This window comes from Quercus robur, chromosome 4 (genome assembly GCF_932294415.1).
Source record: "Quercus robur chromosome 4, dhQueRobu3.1, whole genome shotgun sequence".
In the NCBI taxonomy this organism is placed as follows: Eukaryota; Viridiplantae; Streptophyta; class Magnoliopsida; order Fagales; family Fagaceae; genus Quercus; species Quercus robur.
Window position 1 is genome coordinate 82,554,824 of NC_065537.1, and position 19,354 is coordinate 82,574,177.

The 19,354-nt window shown below is 35.1% G+C and overlaps 2 protein-coding genes across 6 annotated transcripts in view; both read right to left on the reverse strand.

Moving 5' to 3' along the window:
- Nucleotides 1-3,273: 3,273 nt before the first annotated feature.
- LOC126723980 (DNA damage-repair/toleration protein DRT100-like) lies at nt 3,274-4,791 on the reverse strand. Its single transcript, XM_050428019.1, has one exon. The coding sequence runs from the start codon at nt 4,648-4,650 to the stop codon at nt 3,541-3,543; it is 1,110 nt and encodes a 369-aa protein (XP_050283976.1). The 5' UTR covers nt 4,651-4,791; the 3' UTR covers nt 3,274-3,540.
- A 6,870-nt stretch (nt 4,792-11,661) lies between these two features.
- Nucleotides 11,662-19,354, reverse strand: part of LOC126723984 (uncharacterized) — a 36,595-nt gene continuing 28,902 nt past the window's right edge. The window contains exons 3-7 of one of the 5 annotated variants that reach the window (XM_050428030.1): nt 14,748-14,816; nt 14,079-14,137; nt 13,603-13,663; nt 13,461-13,514; nt 11,662-12,197 (exon numbers count right to left, since the gene is read on the reverse strand). In XM_050428030.1, the coding sequence (XP_050283987.1) occupies nt 11,835-12,197; nt 13,461-13,514; nt 13,603-13,663; nt 14,079-14,137; nt 14,748-14,816 (606 nt within the window). In that variant the 3' untranslated portion in view covers nt 11,662-11,834. The remainder of the gene's footprint in view (nt 12,198-13,460; nt 13,515-13,602; nt 13,664-14,078; nt 14,138-14,747; nt 14,817-19,354) is intronic. The other 4 variants (XM_050428029.1, XM_050428028.1, XM_050428027.1 and 1 more) reach the window with 4 other exon arrangements.

Genomic DNA, 19,354 nt, shown 5'->3' on the forward strand with positions numbered 1-19,354 from the left:
GTGGTGCCCCTTCATTGACTTTTAAGGGCAACATTTCTTCCATCTCTCTGGCTCTGGTCTTGTTTCTGGCGAGTTAACTCTGCCATAGCGGTTGCCATGGATTGCACATGAACAGAGGATGGTTGCATGGCAGACGCAGATTGACGATCGCGATGGGGATGGCTAGAAGCATCCCTACTTTCTTGATAGCCTAGGCTGGTAGCCCTCGATCTAGTCCGAACCATTGCAGCCTTTTTGTCAGAGAAGGGAATTGTAAAACTCAATAAAGTCTAACAAATCTTCCCACAGACGGCGCCAATTGATAATACTCAGAAAATCGGTAGGCTGGATGGCATAGATTTTGATGATCTTGAGGGCCTGAAAAAGAAGAAACAAAAAATCAAAGGAGACCGGGGTCAACCGGCCACAAACCCTCCAATGATAAAGTTAGTCTTTTATTCTGAAATAGGGAATTCCAAACTTATGGGGATTGTGTTTGGGAAAAAACTTACCTTTTTTTGTCAAAGATTACTGTTTTTATAGGTTCATGAAACGGTTATCTATTTAATAACTTCCCCTACCTTTAAGGAGTTCGAAAAGTTTGGAGTACACATCCATAATTGCCATGGAGGTTATATTTTATGCTCCTATTTTCTATAACCGTCGTTGAGCTCGTCATAAGTAATGAGTCATCCAAAAGTTGTAGAGTTGGCGCGACAAACTCATCTAAAAACCTCTATGGACGAGCGTGTCAAGGAAGAGTAGCTCATTTTTTGTTATTCCTTCTCTGGACGACCACTATGGATGAGTATGGAGTTGGCTCATTTTTAGACACCACCAGGTTTGAAACTGAACTTATATATTTTTAGTTTACTTCAATCATGTAACTTTAGACTCTTTCATAATTCTCTTCATTTGCTATATAGTTATGCAGCAGTTGACATGCATTTGATTCCAACACCTGGTACATATTGGTAATTAGAATTTGAAAATAATGACATCTTTTAGTCACCCTAATTTTTTTCATTATTGTGTTCTTTGTTCATAAATGCACTAATCTAATCAATTTATTGTTTCAAATTTTCAATATATATATATATATATATGTATGTATGGATGCATGCATGCATGAGAATTTTTGGTTAAAAACAACTTTAGCAAATTATTGGAGAAATAGAATATTGATTCAAGCAATCTACATAAAATGAAGGGATCGGTAGTAGACTAGTAGTATAATATGCAACTAGCAGTAACAATATGGCTCCCCTCCTTTGGTCACAAAGTGATACTTGTGTCATGGATAAACTTGGGAGAAATGGAGATGATATGAAATTCTCTGTTTTTCTACTTCAAGTGAATAAAATCAAGTATACTAACCAAACAAAAAAAAACTTCCCACTACTATACCTAAAAAATAGATTCAACATTCCTGTCCTGCTTACCCCATAGGAAATGATAGTACCAAAATCCCAATATATATATATAATGGCAAGGGTGATATTCTTCTACACCATTTCTCTCTACCTTGTGAATTGGTAGTAGTTGGTATGATTATGTCACAGTTTGAATGAGTAGAACCGGCACCTAGACTGGATACACACCCACCCACATGATTGCAGAGGCCCATACAATCACAGTGTTTGTGGGCAATCTTTCACACTGACATCCTTAATAGAAATAAGTTTATATGGTGGTAAAGGATGCTTAGTGTAAGCTAACATGCTACTAGTAGTACTCTTTGATTTGGTTATTAAATTAAAAGTTACATCCTATGACTACTATTTTTTCTTGAAGGGTAAAATTCTGAAATTCTCTATGGAGAGTTAACCTATTTATAAAATAGTATAGTTGGAAATGAGAACCTGGCTAGATGTCTATGAGAAACAAATATATATATCAGGATTTTGGTAGCTTATTTGTTTGAAGTTGAGATTAAAGTCACTGCCTTACTTGAAAAACAGCTAGCTTAAAGTCCTTTTTTTTTTTTAATTATCCGGCAACAAATAAGCTAGTATTTTTTTGAGATAGTTACAACATGTTGTTAATCTCGTAGTCCAAACTCTTCCCCCTTAAACCCCAAGCACTTTGTATATGAAGAAGTGCCAACTAAATTTCAAGATGTTTAAAATAAACTAATATTTTAATAGGCCAATGAATGCTAAGTTTATTGAAGTTGCCAAAAACTGATTATAAAATTGACATATCAAGAAATGTTCAGATATTATATTGGCATTGGATTGCAGGATTGGGAAGATATCTCTATTGCCATATTTATGGAGGGTCATTGAGAGGGATCACCATGTGATGTTTGTTTTTTTATGCTTGTTGGATCTTAAGTTCCCATCAGTTTCTATTTGGGGTTTACCGTGGAATCCAGACTAGCTCTTGGGTCTCTTGGCCTTTTAGGTTGAGTAGGAATTAGGTAATGGTAGAGTAAACTTTACTATTCTTTTGCTAGAGTGAGTTACTGAGTTAACATATGGATATGTCAGTGAAGTGGGGCTACATTTTTAACATTTTTCTTTAACTAGAGGAAGTGGACCATGTGACCGACATTTATTTCTGTAAGAAGGGATCATAATTCGTCAGAAACATGCATAGCTGTTTGGGACTTTGACCTCTGCTTTATTATCTGCAAGTATCAATGATAAAAATTAATGCTAGGAAAATCAATACACACAGCTCAACTTGTTCCCGTTGTACACTAAAATTCATTAAATGCATTAATATAACATTGCATACTTTTCTTGGCTCTTTATCAACCTCTTTTTCGTTTTTAAAGATTTTTTTGGTTGAAGTATTTAAAATAGAAGAATTCCATCAAATATAAGTTTTAATTTTTAGGAAATCAATGCACACAGGTCAACTTGTGCAGTTGTGCTGTGCCCGCTGTACACACTAAAATTCATTTAATACGTTAACATAACATTGCATACTTTTCTTGGTTCTTTATCAACCTCTTTTTTGTTTTTAAAGATTTTTTGGTTGAAGTATTTAAAATAGAAGAATTCCATAAAATGTAAATAAACTATTCTTAAACAGATCTTAAAAATGTTATGCTTTTTAGCTTTTCTTTTCATGTGAATGAAACTTTCTCCCTCAACGTAATAATTTGATCTTTTGCCCAAATTAAATAATGTAGTACACCTTCAAAAACATAACCCAAGATCTCTCTCTGATTGCTGCATCATCCACATAATAAATAGTTCATGCAATTTGATTAAAAAAACGAATAAAAATTTTGAAATTGTGTATCCCAATGCAAACTATATTATATAGTAATATATACCAAGCATGAAATCCATGCTCATTTGCTCACTATAACTTGGAATCTTTCTGCCAATGTCACACTGATTTTCATGTGCATGCAACTGCCTTATCTTTTTTCTTGTCTATCAACAAGACAAAAAAAACCTTACAACATTGCTTTAAAAAGTACCTTATATTAAACATTAACAAAAACAAAAACAAAAACACTTATCAGTTATCACAGTTATAAAACACATTAAACAATAACCCGATATTGCTTGTCAAGCTGAATCTGATATATCGGCCGAAAAATTAACAAGACTTCAATGGATTTCCACACAGACAATCATTGTTCATAAACGACACCGCTTCAAGGTGATCAAACGGTGACCCAGCAGGAATAGACCCACAAAGATGGTTGTGACTCAGATCCAAGTGCCCGATATATTTTGCCGACGATAACGAACCGGGTATCGGACCGTTCAAGTTATTATACGATAAATCAAGAGCCATGAAATACGAGTTGGACCCGAAAACGTCCGGTATTTTGCCTTGAAGACCGTTTCGGCTCAAATTCAAGATACCCATTCGGGTATTGCTTAGCAAACCGGCCGGTATTTGACCCGAAACCGAGTTGCAATCCAAATTGAGAGTAGAAAGAACCGGCATTTTCCCGAGTTGTTCCGGTATCGTACCCGAAATCTGGTTCTCGGACAAATCCAAGTCGGCAAGCCTGTACATTTGGGAAATGGAAGTGGGTATTGAACCGGTGATTTGGTTTCGGCTCAACAATGCCCGACTCAGCATCCCGAGTTTTCCGAAATCTGCCGGTATCTCGCCCGATATTTGATTGTTTCGGAGATCAAGGTGCATCAAGCTGGACATACCAACAATCGACGCCGGAATCTCGCCGGAGATGGCATTATCGGCGATGTTAAGAACAGTGAGCCGCTTGAGATTTCCGATATCGGCCGGAATTTCGCCGGTCAACTTGTTTCCGATAAGGTCTAGGATTCGGAGAGAGGAGAGAGAGGTGAGACACTTGGGTATCTCGCCCGATATTCCTTTCCAGTCAGCGACTATAAGGTTGGTGAGACGGTCGAGCTTGCAAATTTCGGGCGAAATCGAACCCGTCATGTACCCGGTACGACCCGATTTTTCGAACATCGGGTCTTCCGATTCGCCGCGGAGGTTGATATCGGCGACTCGGTTTGTTGTTGGGTCACAGTTAACGCCGTACCATTTGGAAGAGCAACAGTCATTGCCAGTCCAGGTGTTGAAGATGCCCAAGTAAGGCTCGGTCAGGGCGGCTTTGAAGGCTAGCAGTGCTGCCCGGTCTGACGGCGGGCAGGAGTTAACGGTGGAGATAACGGTGAGAATTAAAGTGAGTGGTACTATGAGGAAGGAGAAGAAGAAACCCATGAGTGTTTGGAAGGTTTGGTTTGGTTTTTTTTTTTTTTTTAAGAATGTGAAAATGGAGTTTGAGGATGTTTTGTGAATGTACTATGTAATGTGATATCAGTGTGTCTGTGTGTGTTTTTGTATTTGAGAGAGAGAGAGAGAGAGAGAGAGAAAGAGGGAATGGGAGATGTTGAAGATGGGTCGGTTTATATACATGTTTTTGGACAAAACAGGCCTTGGGAGTGGTGTGTAAAATTACAGTTCTAGGGGTTGATTTGATTGGTTCATTGCACACATTCATATTATTGGTACAATTATTGAAAGTTACCATTGGACTATATCAAAAGTTGATTGATATTTTATTCTGATGACGAAGAACAATTATCATAAAACGAACACTATGAAAGAAAAAAAGATTCAGATTTGTATTAGATTTCCTAAGTTAGTATAATGTTCTTTGATCAATAAATAAGTCCTAAGAGCCAAATTTGAGAGTGACATAATCATAATACTTGTATATAATTTTTATTATCTCTAAAGCACATCAAAATTAAACAATTGTAAAGATATTGGTATTTTATAGTGATGATATTTGTTTTTTCTAAATTTACTACCAATTTTAGTATAAAAGACTTAAACATGATAATGAATATGATTAGTGTTATACCAACAACATAATACATCAATTTTTAGTATTTTAAAAGTTGACATACCAATTTGTAAGGTTTGTGTAATAAGATTTATGATAAATGTTTCAAAAAAAAGTGAATTTATATGGTTAGAAACCTTGTATAATCTATATACAAAAAGATAAAGTGATGACAATTGGCTAATTGCTGTACACTGATAAATGTTTAAGAGATTAAATTGGTCTTATAATTTGGAGAGTTTAGGACATTGAACTTCATGAATCATGAATGCACGTACCTAAATGCAAAAAACATTTGGTTATAAAAACTTCCATGCCAGCAAATAAATCGAACATCCACATAAGGCCAAATGTAATTCTTAAGAGCAGAAGATAAAATTTAAGTGGCTCCCCTCCCTCCATAACCTTTTCCCTTCATTGATTTTTACCGACATATATGCAAAGAACATGTCTAAAATTTTAAAACAATATCTACAAACTTTAATGTGAGATTCGTATTGTCAACATCATCTTCTATTCCAGGTGCACCAAAGTCCTTACTATGATTTCACAACTATTCTGAGTTTCTGTTTCTATGATTAGAAAAGCATTTCTTTCCCATCAAAAAAAAAAAAAAAAAAAAAGCATTTCTTTTCCTAATTCCCTTCACAGTATTTGAAAACCTAAATTATCCCTATTAAGCTTTCTAATGCCCAAGGGAAAAATCTTTTCCATGACCCATTAGATCAAATGCCTTCAATTCCATTGGTCCATTAAGAATGTGAGACTTTTTGATAAAATTTCCAGCTCATGGGGCATGTCCTACGCATGTCCTGTCTAAGATTTTAGGCAAAGATTGTGAACATCATTAAGATCAGACGAAATGAAATGTCTTTGCTTTGTTCCTTGTAGGTCGGCTCTCACTAAATTCACTGACCACTGGCTTAGTTGAGAGACCTGGCCTGGGGTCCATTTTTCTAAAGTAAAATGATGCACTGAAAACTTTAATGGGAATTATCATCTCTGCTTTTACCGCTTTCTCTACCTTTTAGTTATATTGATTTTTTCCATATCATAAAGTGTCATTCTTTGTCTTTGTCCTTAGCATAAAATTCTAAAACAAAGTGATGAAGTTGGTGCTTGCAAAAGTTAAAACAAAAGGATTGATAGTACCAAGAGTCATTCCTTGTTTTTTTTAGGTTAGGTTGCAATTTTATTTTTATACATTTTAGGTATGGGTGGAAATTCAGATCCTAAATTTCTCTTGTGGAAACACAGAAAAATACCATTTAACCTAAACGTCATTCGTTGTTTAGTTGCAATCTTAACAATGAATTAGAAAATAGTTTTTTTTTTTTTTTTGGTTTGGTTTGTACAACAAATAATTAAATATTTTTTGTAATTCCAAATAATTGTATGAATAAAAATTTCATTCACAAAAACATACTCCAAGTCTCCAAATAGGAAGTCATTTTTTTATTCTTCGGGTCATTTGAGAGTCTCAAATGAAAAAACAAATCCAAATTCAAAATCTACATGAAAAAGGTTGGAGACAGTAATTGCTTTAAGTTAAAGTTTCATTTAGGAGAAATTAACAGGAAAACGTTTTCCTTCTAAACAACCTTATTTCCTTTTATTCAATTTTTTTTTCTCATTATTGAGTTTTGAATTCTTTCATTGAATGAAACTAGAATAAATGAAGAAAAATGCTAGGTTTTCCCCCCTTTCTTTTAGAGAAGCTTATGGTTTTTTTTAATTTAAGAGTTTTTTGGTCAGCTAATTTTTTTGACATTATCCTCTCTTTTTTTTTTCCAGAACCCAGGCTCAATTTGGACACTCTAAAATTTGTTCTCCAATAATTACAAGTCGGTCCAATTATTAAGAATATTATTCCATCCTTTGGCCAAATGAATTAAAAAGAACCACTAAAATGGCTTCAAATTTTGGAACTTTATTCCAAACTTAAGCATTAGCTTATATATTTAGAATTATAGCTAGTGATCTACATTTAAATTTGATCTGGTGATATTTTATCAATGATATCATAATGCCACACTTATCAGGTAAAAAAGGATTGATAGTACCAAAGGTGACTGTATTTGCACATGATATGTGTTACATAATTTTTCAATGTCAACTACTGGTGTTCTATGTCCTTGATGTAACTATGGATCTGAGAAAATTTGTGTGATGATGAAAATTTGAACTTAAATAGTTTCCTCAGACAAGTTGATTAGATATCCACAAAAGCTGCCTTGAAGATTTAACCCTCTCAATTTTTTCTTGTATTTTCTTTATAGTGGAGGAAAAAAAATTCTCACACAGACGAGCCATATTTATGTACACATGCAATGAGTTCAATGTTGGTCCAACTTAAATCACTGGAAGTGACCATGTCCAATTGGCTGTCAGTAGGCCTAGCCTTGGTTGGCTTGAACATTTGAGTGGGGTTCACAAATCACAAGTGGGCTAGCTTACCTAATCTATTGGGTGACCACTTTTCTTTTTTCTTCCTTACATTCTTTGCTATTTATTTTTGGGAGATTCTCAATTTCATTATCCTATTAAAAATGAAATTCTGCGCCTAAAGTTTTAACAATTAATAAATGTAATGTAATGACATAAAAAATCAAAAATTATTTCATAATCGTTGACATTATTTGTTATGATCAGTATATACATAAATATGGTATTAGAAAGAATTCACATTGTCAAGAGTGTTGTAACTTGTAAGTCAACTGGTTGGCACCTCTCAGTGTTCTCAATATAAATATCCAGATCCACACACCCAATTATCAAATTATCAAAAAAAAAAAAAAAAAAATCCATGTAAAAGTAATGTGTTGCAATCAAAACTTACATTCTTAACGAGGTGTAAAAAATACTTGTAAAGATTTTTATGTCCCTAAGTAACATTATTCATTTGGAAATGAATCATATAGTCACTAAGGTAAAAGAATTATAGAAGAAAAAGAATGCCTAATCTAAGAGCTTTTATTAGAAAGGCCTTCACTTTCACTCTCGGGGAAAAACAAAAGATAAAATGTAAACCTTTTCTTGTTCTAAGTTCCAACTCTCTTCAGCCATGCCTTCCCTTTGTCACTTTCATATTACATTAACATTTCCTACCTAATTTAGTGGACAAAGTGAAACTAATTATCCACAAATTGGCCTTGTTTGATTGAAAACTCAAAATACAAAAGTTATTAGAAATAGTTTTGTCTCTATGTTCATGTTGTAGTGGGAGAAAGAATGCAAAATGGACGGTGACCCTACAATAGGATACTAGCAGGCTTGCCCATGTGATAATTTCATAATGATAACAAACTCAAAAGCAAGAGAAATATGATTAAGCCATGAATTGAGTTTGCACTTGATTCTTTCTTTCACAAGATTATTATATGTATCTTCTATATCTTTCTCCAAATTTCTTAATAAGGAACAATTGAGCATATAGGATAGCCCATGTGGTAACACATATGAGTGAAAGTAGGTCAGAATCACTTATTCTAAAAAGAAAAGATATATTTTTCTCTTTAATCTGCTTCCATATGATTCATCATGATGATTTAATTCTCATTAAAAAAATTTCCTCATGAATAATCTGCCATCAATAGTATAAAAAGTATATTTCATATATAGTTTTTTTTTAGAGGTAGTTTCAACTTATGGTATTTGTTTCTAATGATTATATTTTATTTTCAAACTAAGACACCAATTGGTTTTTTGGTGTATGCTGGGATTAAACCCCAAATTTCTTATTCGACGATAAGAAATTTTACTAGTTGAACTCACTGAAACCCACTATTTCATATATAATTGATTTTTGTTGATTTGGTGCCTCTGCCTCATTAGAAACCATAATTTAAATGGGTGCCCTTTCTATGCCATTGTGTTATTTTCCTAGAGAACTAATATTGTCAATGCTATTATAAAATTATTTGAGTGCATCTTTGCACCATTTATTCAGTATGGAAACAATTTGCAATTCAGACTGTAGTAACAGTGGTATTGAAAGGAAGCTTAATAATATTAAATTACTTGTTAGCTAGCCTAGTGTCTCAAAAATTAAATATTACACTCCTTGACATATTTAAATTCAATTACCTCTTAATGTTAGGGTACTATTGATTTTACTTTAAAAACTTTACTTTTAAATAGAAAACAAAATGCAATTTTGAAATTGAGATTGAAATTTATTTATTAAGTTTATGGTGTTACACCATTCAAAAAAGTTTTTTAGTTTGCAAGATTTCTGTAATAAAATCAATATATAATACCTTAGCATTTTTCCTTTAGTCCTCTTGAGTCCAAAATTGCACTCTCCCTTATCATGAAGATTTTCAAAATGAATGTGGAGTATGTGGCACGAAATGGTACTTGGATTTATGGATAACATTTTCGTACTGTACTGCAAACATATAGTGACAATTCAGAAATCAACAACCATATGATCCAAATATCACTCCACAAAAAACAAATGAGTTGTATGATTAATATATGAATAGTTTTTTGAATTTGGCTCCATGTTTGTTTGAAAAATAACTCTGGACCGTGAGGGATAGCCTTGCTTTTTATGTACATCTCCAAATCCAGGCCATTGAAATCGAATTAAATGCTAACTCTGTTGTTGGATTGCTAAACAACAGTGATGATTCACCTGCTGACTATGCATCGAAGGTTGATGATTGCAAGAACTTAATGAACCAAATTCTCAGGTGAAGCTGAATCACTGCTATAGGGAAGTCAATGTCTAAGCCGATTTACTTGCAAAAATAGCTGTCCACCTTCAACAAGATTTTGTTATTTAGGACACCTCTTGTCAAATTGTCTTTACTTTTGTTATATGACCTTATTGGTCTTGGTTGTAATCGTTTATGTTTCTATGGCAACATAACTCTTGTGGTTTATTTAACAAATTTCCCTATTACCAAAATAATAATAATAATAATTTTGTTTGCTAAATTCATGGTTTATAATAAAAATTTCCCAAGATTCGTAGTTATAATTATCATAGCTAGTATTGTCCCCAGTGCAATTATCATAGCCAAAAGTGTTACTATTCTTTTATTAGCTTCTTGAAAATAATTTTCAAGAAAAATATGGGCCTTTTTTGTTCTCTAGAATTTTCACTTTTAAAAAGGAAAAAAAAAAATTTGTCAAGGTGATATGTTGTAGTTATTAGTATATAACAAAAATGATATCAATCATGAGTCCGATAAAAATAATAGTATATTACATGAATCACAATTTATCATTTTAATAAATTATATAAAAAAATCCAAAAAAGAAAAGAAAAAGGTCACTACTAACATTTAAGTAATGATGATCCTTTAAGAAGAAAATATGGGACTTTTGTTATCTACATCGAAACATCATTCAAAGTCCTCACGTGGATGGGTCAAAACGACAAAACCTCTCATATGCTCAGTGTCCTTGTTTTCCTTTATTTTTTTTCCTATTAATATATTTGGTGGTGAGGGGACAAAGGCATAAGATTTATTTTTGTATAAAATAGACTTGTTCTAAAAAAATTAATTACTTATAATTAAATAGTTGAAACTTTACATGTCGGTGGACTCAATTAGTAGTTAGGTGTACCACGAATATCCACAAATCTTGCAATTTTTAATACAAGATTGACAATAGTTTAGCTTTGCAGACACAAATCTTGCAATTTTTATTAGTATTATTTTTTATCAAACAATTATTCTAGTAGATCACACAATAGAGTAGATAATTGTCATCTTGTTGTAGATATTTTTTAATTTGATATATTAAACTGAAAACCCTATCTTATAAAAAGAGAAAGGTAACCCTTAGCTAAATAGGCAATTGGGGTAGTTTGGAAAGGTGTCACTCTCAAGCCTGAAACAATGTCACTACTCAAAAAAGGTCAATAGTGTATCCTGAGTCAAAAGACTAATAATGTGTGCACACAGTATTCTTTCTCAGCTTTTCACATTTTACTAAGATGTCAAGATCACTCAAGCAACGTCACTTTAAAATAATCCGCTACCACAAATATTCTTTTTATTGTATACCAATTATAACATGTCACTTCAATAGTTATCTTGACTTATTGCTCATTTTCCAATAATTTGAGGGTTAGGAGTGAAGGGATTTGACATTAGGAAACAGAGCTCTTGATATGTTTTTTGTGTGTTTTCTGTTTTGGTTCTATTAAGAGATGAATGAGGTCATGCATGAATCTAAACTAGCCCAATTACTCTTTTTGGGCCAAACAACTTGGGTCCCCAACTCAGTAAAACTGGTTGTTTATGACTGCTGGAAATAGATGAAAGGTCAAACCACATAACAACCCATTAACAGGAATTTGATTAATGGAATTCAAATTCCTTCACCCTCTTTCTGTAGGCTAGCAAACACTCAATTCCATTCCCTATTTCCAAATCATATTTTTAATGAGTTCACTGTCAACAACAAAAGACTCTTATTCTGCAAGATATCTTTCAGGATTTTAAATGTCATACAATCTCAATAAAACTCAGAAGGATCAAATGGTCATATAATCTTGTCCTGTCTATGAATCAATGAAAACCACAGTCTATATAGTCTATACTTCTTCAAAAAGTGTGATCTCCATTGGATGAAGTTCAAGTTTCCGATAAACTATGAAGCCTGCTACCATTGAATTAAGCAAATATATCCTCAGTAATAAATGATTGAGATTGTTCTGTATCCATACAATTTTCGGATGGGATTTGAAGTTGTTCATAGTTAGCTGTCTGGAAACTTCATACAAGGCGATGCCAACACTTACAGAGAGATTTAGACATCCAACGTAGGTTTCAACCATTGGAATCTGAATAGTACCCCAGCCAAAGGTTTCACCTTTGCAGTCCAGCAGAGCTTCAGGAGGTAGGCCACTAGTTTCTGAGCCAAATATGAGATAATCACCTCTTCTGTATGAAAAGTCCTGCAAAAATAGAATTGATGATGTTCAAATCTAAAGACATTCCATTTAATATGAAGCTGAATGATGTAACCCGAGTTACTAAACTGTATCATGCAAATTTCCAATAAGAAAAAAGAAGTCTAAACAAAAAACCCACATGATGATTAGATCATTAAAATGTCCCCGAACATATTTATATACTTTAACGGTGTGCCATTTTGAAAGATATTGAAGTAACATGAATTGTATCGCAAATTCTACAAGAGTACTAAATATAGAGTGACTCATGCATCATCGAAATTATGCGGAACAAAAGTACGGACTATAAATTCATGGTAAATCATTTTCACGTGATTGATTAAGAAAATCATATAGAGAATGACATGATAGTAGAGAGAAAGTCAAGGTCTGTACTAGTTTCACTACATTTCTGAAAACTACATGATAATACAAAGGAAGTGTCCTCATGATGATACCACATCTCAACCCATTGCTCGAAAGTTCAGAAGCCAGCTATGAAAGACATGTCAATCTCCATGCATTAACTCCTAAACTTGGGCCACCAATGGCTTCTACAGGCAATTGTTTCTATACTATTGGCTGTTGATGCCCCTAAGCGAGTGGGAAACCCTTTTATAGATAGCTGTCTTGGCAACAAGGTTGATAGAAAAAATGCAAGCTCTAAATCTATAACCTCAGGCTCCTCAACTTGCCTAAGTTACTTAAGATTTCTAGTTTCTTCCTTGAATGAGCTCGAAGTGTCTTGGCATTTTGTATCTCTCACTCTCACTATTGCATTGATTAAATATCAACATATAACATGCATATAGTTATGGCTTTTTCAAACTTATAATTGTAATTTACACAACCCCCTATTCATTTACATTGCATGCCTTTTTCATTTATGACTGTACCTTTTATGTTTGGTAGGCAAATCATGCTATAGTGGGCTGAACCCCATGAACTAAACTTCCACCACTTTTTTATGAAGAAGGAATGCTATTTGGTCCAACAACCATTGGCATTTATATTTCTATTCGGTTTCATTAAACCTTAAGATCCATAACCCCAATGTCAGTGAAACGGTGATCAACACATACAAATAATTCAGAGTTCAACTCAGGTTTCTATGAGAAAATCAACATGCCATTTAGGGACTCTAACTGAGGTATTCAAGCTTTCACATCATAAATAAATCTTATTAGAATAATGGAGTGACACAATGCACATTACAAACACATATAGGTATAGAGCAAAATAGAAAAAGGAAAGTTGGCAACTTACCGAATGAATTGCTGTTCCTCTTTTGGTGAACGCAAGCAACCGCTTTTCCCCATCCTGTATCATAAAGCAGAAAGCTAGAGAAAGGTTGCTGAATCTCGTTTTAGAAATTTAAAAAAAAAAAAAAAAGAAAAAGAAAAAGAACCTGTTGCCTGAAATAATCTTGAAACTCCATCCATGAGTCATGAACTTTAACAACCACATATCTAATGTTGAGAGTTAGTTGTTGAAAGCAGTAAGTATTAGGACTTGATGATATAAAATATTATGTAAAGCTGTTGTAAAAAAAAAAAAAAACTGTTCTGCAACAAGCCATGAGTGAATCCTGTCAATCAAACAAGTTCAATCTATTGAATCTCAAGTTGGCATGAGAGGCAAGAGTGCAAGGCAAGCATATCCTTCCTAGAAAAAAGTAACCTTCCAGGTTGTGAAAAAATTAGCTCGGTACTATTTTATAACCTCAAGAGTCAAGGCAGAAAAAAATGGTTATGCTTTTGGTTCGCATACCAATATCAGTTATTTAAAGTGCTACAAGTAAATTTTTATATGCGACAGAAAGATTAGCTCAGGTAAATAAAATTCATAGAAGAAACAACAAATAGAACAGATACTTTTGGATACGGCCAATAATCCAACCCTGCACGCTTTAGCTTCGCATCGTCCACCTGAAATCCTAATGGCTGAAGAAGAAAAGAAGCATGTTTAACAAGAGTCAGTAGCAACTTTTATTATGAAGGGGCAGTATAAAACAATTTAATCTTCGTGCTTATACAAACAAAAATAATAATGGAAATCATGTTGGGCTTTGTGGAATTTAGTTTTGTTTGATCTGATTTGATGACCCGACCTGACCCGAATAATATTGCGTAGTTTTTAATGGGAGATTTACTAAGGTTTAGTCTATGGAGTGGAGGCTTGGGCCGATAGGCCTAAGCTAGAGCGCTCATGAATAAGCCTTTGGGAGTCTGGGGCCAACGCCCCCGGGAAGATTTTTTTGGCCCGTTTAGCCCATTGTGGAACCGCCTTTTGTAATTAGGGTTTTTAGTGTGGAGTCAGCTGCCGTGTCTCATATATAGAGAAAATATTATAGCTGCATGTTGTATTGTATTCTTCCCTGAAAATAGTGAAATCCCTGCAGCTCCGTGGACGTAGGCAAATTGCCGAACCACGTAAATATTGTCTTGTGCGTGTGATTGTTTTTTTCTTTGGCGTATGTTTTCTCTATTTTTTGTTTCTCACAAGTTGGGAATTTCGGTGAATTTCCCTACAAATCAAACTGGCAGTATCAACCCCAACTAGGTGTAGTCCAACAGCTGATGCAGCGCATGTTCTGGCAATACAACCTGTGTTTCCAGGAATCTGCCAATGACAATAGAAATCTCAGTGCCAGCCTTGAGAAAATGAGGTTGTCTGCAACCCAAAAGAAAACATTGAGAAATTATGATTTTGGAGTCACCAAAGTCTGGAATACCCAAAATATTGTTCTCCACGATTTGGAATAATTAATGAGAAGGAAAAGTGACACACCATGGTCTTTCAAACTTTAATTATCTAACCAAAAAAAATTTAATATGGTACTATATATTAAAGTCCCATGTACAGATACACTTGTTAACTCACTTCCTAGTAATTACCAAACTCGAACAGTAGAAGCATTTGCAAGGATCATTCCCTCCTAAAGGCAGAGTCTTTTTAAGCATTCATATGGTAGAGCTTCCCTTGAAACTGCATCTGCAAGCACCTCTGCTCTCTCTTTTCAAAAGAGAAATGTCAAGATTAGAGACAAGAAAGCTGATCTTTAATTGTAATACTAAAAAGGAGAGAACAATATTGCCTTATTACCATAATTCTGGTTGAATATGACAACCTGAGCACCTCTACTTTTAGCACCAAAAGCAAGTGCTCTTCTGGCACCTCCTACTCCAACCAATACAAATGTTTTCCCAGCTATAGGAGAAATACGTAATGCTTCTCCATTGGCAACTCGTCTCTCTCTCCAGACAAAATAAACATAAGTAATTCTATTTAGACACCACTTGATATAACAGTCTATTCTTTTACATATACTATCATTATACATGGTCGTCCATCAAGTAATCATCCATTTCAGGTTGTTGGTAATTCTGTTTAAAAACATCAAATTATTAATGGTATTGCAAAACAAACAAGTAGAGGCCATGAAACCTGTAACAAACAAAGCAATCAAGTACTCCATTCTCCCCAAAACAATATACATTTATATTCTAGGCCCGAGTAGTACTCAGCTTCAAATGATATACAAAGAATTAGAAAGATACATACAGCCATTGTCTAAATAATCAAGAAAGTAACACTTCAATTTTCACAGTACCTCTTAATGCATCCTCTATTGCAGTGATAGAAGCCTCACAATTTGTGTTATAACTGATCAGCTTCCCATCAATAGGCCTCCTGACTATAGTATTTATAGCTCCTATAGACTGATTGAGAAAGCATACCACAATTTAGAAGCTTATATAAACATGATCCTACAATTAACATGGCAATAAAAAAAGTAGTGTGCCTTGAAGCTGAAACCCTGAAGTATTGTTATTAATGTCTGATATCTAGGCCTCCATAGAAGATTTGTTAATGTCAACTTCTAGATTTTAACAATCCCAATTACTCAGTTGAGTTGTATATATCTAATACACCTTCATTCTAGGTCTTGTGCCATTGTCTGGTGCTCAAGACAGACTTGGATTAGTGGAATTACAGTAATGTAACAAAGGATTATAAGTGGTTTACTTATTTGACATTAAAAATTTTCATTATATATGGCCTGATATATAGCAAATATATGTAGGGATTGTTGTTAAAGGAACAAAGTCAACAAACCTATAGCAATGTTTTTAAAGTTTTTTCCTCTTGTTCAGGTAGCAGTTCAAAAAAAGTGTTTATATTTCCAAGTTTACTGACCTTAGCCAGTGGATGGACTTCATCATAACACCCAACTGTAGCTTCTTAATGTGGGATTCCAACACTACAAGTTTCATCGAATAAAGGGAAAAAAACCTTACATTAGAGAAAAAAGCATTGGCATTGTACCAAACAAGCACAGTTTATACATTTGGCCAATGCAAAAGTGTGCACCATGATATTTGAGAAAGTAAATGCCTAATGTAATAGTTGATACCCACAAACTAAAGAGAATATTGAGCCTGTTATGAATGGAGAACAGGTAGCGTACGTAAATCACAGAAGTATCTGATACTCTAGGTGATAAATGTTATCATATCATAGAGCTGCCTTTGTGTCCACTAGTCCCACGAGTGGGTGCTCTTCTAGCACATTGCAGTCTACCTTGTCGGGGTGAGGGCTGATGAGGGAGATGCTTGTATGGTACATCAGTATTTGGCTGTAGAGTGTCAATCCCAACCGGAGGTCGTAGAGGACCGGATGAGGATGAGGTAGATGGGTAATGATGCTCTGGATATAGGCCAGGAGTGGGGATCATTGTCATGGGTTCAGTACGGGGTGGGTCTATGGGAAAAGTGAGTGCAATAGAGCTAGTGGGTGGGTATGAAGGTGTCTCGAGGTGCATAGGAGGGGTCAAATGAAAATTAATACCAAGATCAAAACTGGGCTGCGAAGATGGGATGGGTGAAAGGACCTCGGGCTGAGGAGATGCATCTACCATGGGTGAAGGGACCTCGAATTGAGGAGATGCATCTGGATGGGTGGAGGGACCTCGAGTTGAGGAGATGAGTGCGAGATAGGTGCAGGTATCTCAGGACTAGTTACAATCCAAGGGGTTGTTGCACGCCAACCACGGCCCCTAGATACGCTTGTGCTTGGGCTTGCAGTAGCATGCCAACCACGGCTTGGTGTACTTAGGGGTGCTACGCTTGTGCTTGGGCTTGCAATAGCTGCTGATTCAGTCTCATGCCCATTGTTTTCCTGCCCATTTGCTGTAGGACCACCACCAAGCCCAACCACAACATTTAGGACACGCTGGACGTGGTCGTGTCCTAAGCTGCCTACTGGAAGCATCTCTAACAGAGCTAAATGGCTTTCAATTTGAAACAGAGAAAGAACCAATACAATTAGATTTGAGACATTTATGTATCAATTACAGCATGGATAATATAGTACTTATTAATATACTCAAATACTCAACTAAGAACTAAAAGTTTTATTAGAATACTATATGTAACAAAAAATCTTTTTAATTGGATGTTAGTCAGATCAAACCAGATTTGCTGAAAAAAGAAATCAATTGATTCTACGTTCATACATGTACTGAAGAAAAAAACAAAGCACGCAATAAAATCTAATTAAAACACATTACCATTATATCTAATTTAGCGCTATTGCGGTCGACATACTTTCGAGTGACCGGACAGTACCAGCGATAATAGGCATTATCGCGGGGCATCTCACCAATTTAAGGAAGTGCATGGCAAAGTCGTTGTTGTCGAGTATCCCATGTAAGGATATACGGTGCATGCTCCACCCTCCAATTTTTGTCCACCTTCCCACGCAAGTCTATTCCATGTAGTCTATCATCGTACACAACATGGTCGAGCTGCTCCTGTGCCAACCCAAATTGTCGAAGGACACAGTCTGAGTGGTGTGTCTCTACTATGCAAAAACACACAAGTGGCACCCTTGTCATCCACATATCCCTCCTTGCAACGCAGAAGGCAGGAAGGTGGCCTAAGTCTACCTCATATGGCTGCCACATAATTTACAATAGAAACAAAAAACAATTATCATAACATCTTAAAATGTGAAACAAGGGAGAATACATAGATAAAGGGAAAAAAAAATTAAAACAGAAGATATGTTAAAGCAATGATTTTAACATATTCTTAAGGAAAATTATACATATGGATCCAATCTTTAGGCATGAAAAAAACAAAGAAATGAAACATTAGTGAAGTCAATTAAATAAATATGATGAAACTGTTTAGTATTTACTTCTATTATCCCCCTAACATGTTTATCCTGAAACCCTGTTTCACATTCAACTTTTGTGGGTCCTAATAATGTAAATGTGGTCTAGTTTCAGTGGTTGAGCCATTGGCACAGAATCCTATACATAGATGTTCTTTTGCAAAGGCAATTACATAAGAACTTTATTATCTAAAATTGACATGAAGGGGGAGGGTCCCTTCTAGCACTGCCAAAGGATGACAGGCACACTAATGAGACAGCAGGTACATTCCAGTAACTACGAAGCTTGATCATGGCCTAAAACTTAAGCGGACACCCTAGGCTCTCAACTACTGAATGTGTGATAATAATCTTTATTTAGCATAACTAAATAGAATTTTTGTATATTATTACCTGGTCTGACTGCATTCTTACTAATTACTCGCGATAGTGGATTAGTGCCATGCCGGATGGCCTAATCTTCGGGCTTGGCACCCGCACCTACCTACAATTACGAGCGAATAAGATAAGATAAGATAATACCACTTAGTTACTAAGAAGAGTACATTGCATAACACACTGAATATCAGGAAAATGCTTACTTAAATGCAAGTGGAGCTTTTGACCATGGGCCATAATCACTTCTAGGTGGGGGCTCTATCTTCGGGCACAAGAATGGCAACCTCGCCCATGCCCAATACTGGACCAATTGCAACGCTCCACCAATCTGCGATTTCTCTTTCTAGCTTGCCCAGCACAACTCTCTGTACAACCATGCCAAACAACCACTACCCCAACTATATTGTAGCGGATCATGAAGGTTCCGCAGGAACTCCAAGTGCATCAGATGCACCCTATCTCCCGACTTGTCCATGAAAATCTTATCCCCTAGTAGCGCTAACATATAGCACCGGGCATACTGATGTATCTAAATCTCTATTGCATCATGAGGTAGTGGTTCTGCAATGCGCTCAACAAGGCGGCTGATGAGAATTCTTTGC

What these genes read in the sequence shown, in the direction of transcription:
- LOC126723980 (XM_050428019.1), bottom strand. Translation starts at nt 4,650, where the DNA reads ATGGGTTTCTTCTTCTCCTTCCTCATAGTACCACTCACTTTAATTCTC.